This window comes from Ascaphus truei, chromosome 8 (assembly GCF_040206685.1).
Source record: "Ascaphus truei isolate aAscTru1 chromosome 8, aAscTru1.hap1, whole genome shotgun sequence".
Taxonomy (NCBI): domain Eukaryota; kingdom Metazoa; phylum Chordata; class Amphibia; order Anura; family Ascaphidae; genus Ascaphus; species Ascaphus truei.
In genome coordinates, this window is record NC_134490.1 from 73,489,393 (window position 1) to 73,495,392 (window position 6,000).

Consider the following 6,000-nt stretch of genomic DNA (forward strand, 5'->3'; position numbering starts at 1 on the left):
AAACTCAAGCTCTGAACATGCCAGGCTCTGAACATGCCAAGCTCTACACATGCCAGGTTCTGCACATGCCAAGCTCTGCACATGCCAAACTCAAGCTCTGCACATGCCAAGCTCTGCACATGCCAAACTCAAGCTCTGCACATGCCAAGCTCTGCACATGCCAAGCTCTGCACATGCCAAGCTCTGCACATGCCAAGCTCTGCACATGCCAGGCTCTGTGCCACATGTCCTAGAAGGGTGACCTCCTCTGTGTAACTGTGTCCACCTTCTGATCCAACCTTTCCTCGTGGTGACATAGGGCATAGGGTTTATTTTCTGAAACATTATAGCCCTAGAGGTACCAGTGGCACAGGCGGGGTTAATTGATACACAGCGGCAGCTGCTTCATAACAGCCAATTAACTGAAACAGATTATTACGTTAATTGTTAAAATAATTAAAATTGTTGTGAGGAGGAGGAAGACATACAGAGAGCAGAGAGAAAGGGAGAGAACAAGATAAACAGGATGAGAGCAATGTGGAGAGAGAGGGAGATAAAAGGAGAGAGGAGAGGGGGTTAAAAAAAGAGCGAGAGAGGAGAGGGAAAAGAGGGAGAAAGGGAGAGATAAAAAGGGAGAGAAAGAAGGAAACGGTGAGAGAATAATAGTGGAGAGAGTGATGGAGAGAGAGAGGGATGGAGAGAGAGAGAGAGAGAGAGAGAGAGAGAGAGAGAGAGAGAGAGAGAGAGAGAGAGAGAGAGAGAGAATCCAGATTGTGAGACAGTAGAGCAAAAGAGTATAGAACACAGAGAAAAATGGGGATAATATTGATGGAAAGAAGGCATGTAGGAGAGAGTGTGACAGATAGGGAGATTAGAAAGGAGATATATTATAGGGTAATGCTATATTAATTCAATCAAGGTGAATGTCGCTGCACCGCTACCTTTGTGTTACCTGCTTCTCACCTTATTGAGTCAGGAGGCAGGAGAGAGAAAGAGAGAGAAAGAGAGAGAGTGTGAATGGCAGAGACTGGTTGGTAAATTGAGTGAGAGGAGACAGGAGGATGAACGAGCTACACAGCTGTCATTATATTGACACATTGAAGTCTTTATCTCAATCTACAATGTGAATTTGCATTCATTTATCCAGTGAGTGAGATGGGGAGATGTTTAATGACACACGTATGGTGCTGACATGTGCCAGTTTCAGGTTGGGTTTATTATGTGTCGGTTAAATCCGTGGACCTGAGATGCATCTGCCTCACACGTGTGTGACACGTGTAATATGAGAGTCTGGAGAAATGTCTTCTCTGTGACGCTGTATGATAAACAGAGCATCCTCTTACCCTGGTTTATTCTAATTACCCTGTCCTATAATCTAGCACAGGACCACTACTTTTTACAAATGCACTGTAACATTAAATGCAGCCGGCTTTTCCATCCTGCTCCCTCCTGACACTGTGCACACATTTCTAATTCTGGGTTTTTCTTTTTCCTCGTAACAGCTGTGAATTTATGAGCCACATAAAAAAATATTTTTTTGTAATAGATTTTGGTCTCAGAGGCTTTGGGGTCAATTTGTCTACATTAAAATTTCATCAGCTATTTCTCTGCACAGTTATGCATCATGTTTATATCTTACCACACACCAGCAGCAAAAAGGGAAAATGTACTGGTTCAATCGCTATAGAATGAACAGAAGTAACCTCTGTGCACTGGTAACACTGACAAGAGACGGAAACAGAGAGAGAGACCCTGACTCATTGAGAGTGAGAGAGACCAGGACTCATTGAGAGAGTGTGAGAGACCAGGACTCATTGAGAGAGTGTGAGAGACCAGGACTCATTGAGAGAGAGAGTGAGAGAGACCAGGACTCATTGAGAGAGTGTGAGAGACCAGGACTCATTGAGAGAGTGTGAGAGACCAGGACTCATTGAGAGAGTGTGAGAGACCAGGACTCATTGAGAGAGTGTGAGAGACCAGGACTCATTGAGAGAGAGAGTGAGAGAGACCAGGACTCATTGAGCGAGGAAGAGAGAGACCCTGACTCATTGAGAGTGAGAGAGACCAGGACTCATTAAGCGAGGAAGAGAGAGAGAGACCCTAACTAATTGAGAGTGAGAGAGACCAGGACTCAGAGCGAGGAAGAGAGAGACCCTGACTCATTGCGAGAGAGAGTGGCAGAAATAGAGAGACCCTGACTCATTGAGAGAGAGTGGGATAGAGATCTTGACTCATTGAGAGACCCTGACTCATTAAGAGAGAGACACCCTGACTCGTTGCTAGAGAGAGGGCGAGAGAGACCATTACTCATTAAGAAAGGAAGATAGAGATCCTGACTATGAGAGAGTGGGAGATAGAGACCCAGACTCATTGAGAGAGACTGACTCATTAAGAGACATAGCCTGAATCACTGAGACAGTGGGAGAGAGACCGTAACTCCTTGAGAGAGACAACGAGAGAGGCCGTGACTCTTGAGAGAGATCCTAACTCTTTGAGAGTGAGAGAGAGAGCTAGCCTGACTTATTGAGAGAGTGAGGGGGGAGAAAGAGATACATTGACACATATAGAGAGTGTGAGAGAGGCACTGTCATTAAGAGAAAGAGACCCAGAGTCATTGAGAGACCCTGACTCAATAAGAGAGAGAGGGAGAGAGATCTGACTAATTGAGAGAGTGTGAGACAGAGAGACCCTGACTCATTGAGAGAGACACTGACTCATTAACAGATAGAGACAGAGACCCCGACTCATTGAGAGAGGGAGAGATAAGAATGAAAGAGTGGGAGGCAGACCGTCACTCATTGAAAGAGAGAGAGAGAGAGAGAGAGATAGCCTGACTTATTGAGAGAGAGATGGGGGGGGGGGGGGGAGAGATACATGGACTCAGAGAGAGAAAGAGTGTGTGAGAAAGAGAGACACTGACTTATTAAGAGAAAGAGGCTCATTGAGAGAGACCACAACTCATTGAGAGAGAGAGAGAGAGAGAGAGACGGAATCATTGAGAGTTAGAAAAAGGAAAGAGGAAGGGAGAGAGAAAGGGTTGAGGGGAGAGAAGGAAGTTTGAGAAAAATAGAAGTAAGAAGATGGAATCAAGGTATAAAGAAGGAAAGAAGAGTCTGAAGAGACAGATTGAAAGGAAACAGAAGAGAGAATATAGACAAGAAGTGAGAGATAGAAGAGGACACAGAGAGAAGGAGCATGGAATAAAAAACAAAGGTCAGGTGTCATCAAAGCATGATGCTGGGTATCGTGCCCAATCTGGTGGTAACAGCCATTGACTTAAATTGCATTTACTGCCAGATCAAGCGTAATAGCCTGCACCATGCTTATATGACTCCCAGCTAAAGAGAGAGCTCTGGACAGAGTAGCCTCGATTCCTCTTAGTCCCCCCCCCCAGTCTCACCAGTATGGGCAGCCCAGTCAGGGCATCATACAGCAGCACAATGCCCCCGACCAGCCCGGTGACCTGCGCTGCCGTCCGCGGTGACTCTGAGCCGTCCAGTGACGAGCGTCTCTTCCCCTGGGCATCCTGCACCACGATGGCCGGCACCTCCAGCTTCCCGCCCCCATCCGCCCCACCCTCCCCCGCCCTGCCTCTTTGCCCCCCAGCGGGGCAGCAGCAGGCATGATATAGAGTCACCCCCAGGCACCCCAGCCCCGTGCCCACCCCTCCCAGCAGCAGCAGCTGGAAGCAGAGCCCGAACCCCAGGCCGATGCGACTGGCCAGAAAGTGGCACCCGCGGGTGTAGAACCGGCGGGCGTTGTCATGCCACCCGATGGAGGGCAGCGTGGACAGCACGAAAGAGGCTGCCCAGATCCCCAGAGCCCCCTGCAGTGCCTGCCTCCGGGCACCCCCCAGCCTGTAGCTGACAGGCCAACGCACCATCCACATGCGGTGGTAGGAGAGACAGGCCACGGTCAGGCACGTGGACAGTGCCAGCGTGTAATACGTGGACACAAAGACCTTGCACAGCCCCTCGTTCCACTCGTACCCGGGCGAGTGCCTCCTCCTCAGCTGCACCACGGAGAAGAGTGAAAGGGGCACGGCCGCCATGAGCAGGTGTGTGCCCGCCAGCAGGCAGAGGAGCAGCTCCAGGGGACGAGGCCGCTGCCCGCTACCCCCCCGGCTGGCCAGGCTCAGGATGCTCCAGCCGTTGGCAAGGAGGGAGAGAGCACCACATGCCAGCCATGACAGGGCGTTGTTCTGATACAGCTCGTCTGCCTCATCCTGATCAGGGGCCCGGGCATCTTCTGGGCCCAGAGGGCAACAGGGCAAGTTCTCTTCTGCCTGATCCGTCTCTCTTACGCCCTCTCCTGTCTTCTCCCTCTCTTCTTTTTTTCTTTCCTCCCCGTCTATGTCTCCCTCCTTATCCTTCTTTCTCTGCTCTCTATCGCCTTCTTTTTCTCTGTTACCTTTCCACCCTCTCCCTCTCTACCACCCGACCACCATCTTTCTTATGGTATTTTTCTTATTTCTTCTCTCCACCTTTCTTTTTCAGTATCTTTCTTATTTTTTTCCTCTGCTTCCTCCACTTTCGTCTAAATTTCCTTCTTCCTCCAGCTCTCTTTCTGTCGAAATTTCAGGGGCTGAGAGGTAAGCAGACTCCTAATCAAAGATCCATCATTATGAGGAGGTAAGGGAATGAATGGCTGTTGCTTTTGTTGTTCCCCAAATTTCCTCAATGAACCTCCCAACTCTCTGCCTCTCTATCTTCCTGGCTGCCTCTCCCTCCTACCCTACACTCCCCATCTCTCACAGCACTCTCCCTTGATGCTCTGTGTGCAGTCTCTTTCTCTGCGTGGTGTCTTGATCTGTGTGCTGTCTCTGACAATCCTCCTTCTCTCTCCGGATCCTTCTAAGTGTCTTGGGAGCTGTCGAAGAGTCTCGTGATAATTATGGACACTCTTTTAGGCAGAGATCCCTGGCATCTCATTCTCACTGGGGATTCCCCTGTGGGTGTCTCTTCTGAGAAAAGAGAGAGGAAAAATATCAACACTGTGTGTGTCTGTCTGTTTGTAGGTCTCTCTGTTAAATGGTCTGTCTCCCTGTCCTGTATTGTATAAAAGGAATATATGATAGAGGCTTCGTCCTATAGGCTGAAACACAGAGCCTACAAAAGTCCTATTGTATAAATGGTTTATACGATGGGCCTCCGTCTTATAAACTGAAACACTGATCCTATAATGGCCATGTTGTATAAATGGCCTATATAAAGGGTCATTCCGTCAGGGGAGACCCTGAGCCCTCTTTGGAGTTGCATGTTAACCTAACATATCCCCTTAAAGTAACATTGCCATCAAACTCAGAGTACTGGGTATCAATCAGGGAAGCTTCTGAGTCTTCAACAGGTCCCCAAATCTGTCACACGTCATAGATTGGTTCCCTGGCAGTGGAGGATTCTTGGCGATGACATGAAAATAAGTAGTGTCACTTATTGAGCGGACAGTCTCACTTATTGGGGCGCAGTCTCAGACATTGGGAGGCAGTCTCACTTATTGGAGGGCCATCACACTCACTGGAGAATAGTTTCACTTATGGCAGGGCAGTCTCATGTATTGGTGGATGGTCTCACTCATTGGGGCACAGTCTCAGACATTGGGGGACAGTCTCACTTATTGGATGGCAGTTTCACGTATTGGAGGGCCATCGCACTCACTGGAGAATAGTTTCACTTATTGCAGGGCAGTCTCGTGTATTGGGGAGCAGTCTCACTTATTGGATGGCAGTCTAACTCACTGGAGTATCAATGACTGGAGGGCATTTTCATTGGAGGCCGTCTAACTGGAGGGCAGTCTAACTCACAGAAGGGCAGTCACACTCACTGGAGGGCAGTCTAATGTATTGGGGGACCGTCTCAATCACTGGTGGGCAGTCTCATTGGAGGCTGTCTCACTGGAGGTCAGTCACACACTCTTATTCACTGGAGGACAGTCTTGTTCTCTCTGGGTGAGTATTGGAGTCAAAATGACACAACTACACAAGTAACACACAGTAGCACACACACTCTGCTAAACACGGATACA

General features: G+C 48.8%; 1 protein-coding gene across 1 annotated transcript in view; it reads right to left on the bottom strand.

The window, feature by feature from the left end:
* Window positions 1-6,000, bottom strand: part of GPR162 (G protein-coupled receptor 162) — a 30,894-nt gene that overhangs the window by 15,945 nt on the left and 8,949 nt on the right. The window contains exon 2 of the mRNA XM_075613061.1: window positions 3,380-4,408. Coding sequence (XP_075469176.1) covers window positions 3,380-4,408 — 1,029 coding nt within the window. The remainder of the gene's footprint in view (window positions 1-3,379; window positions 4,409-6,000) is intronic.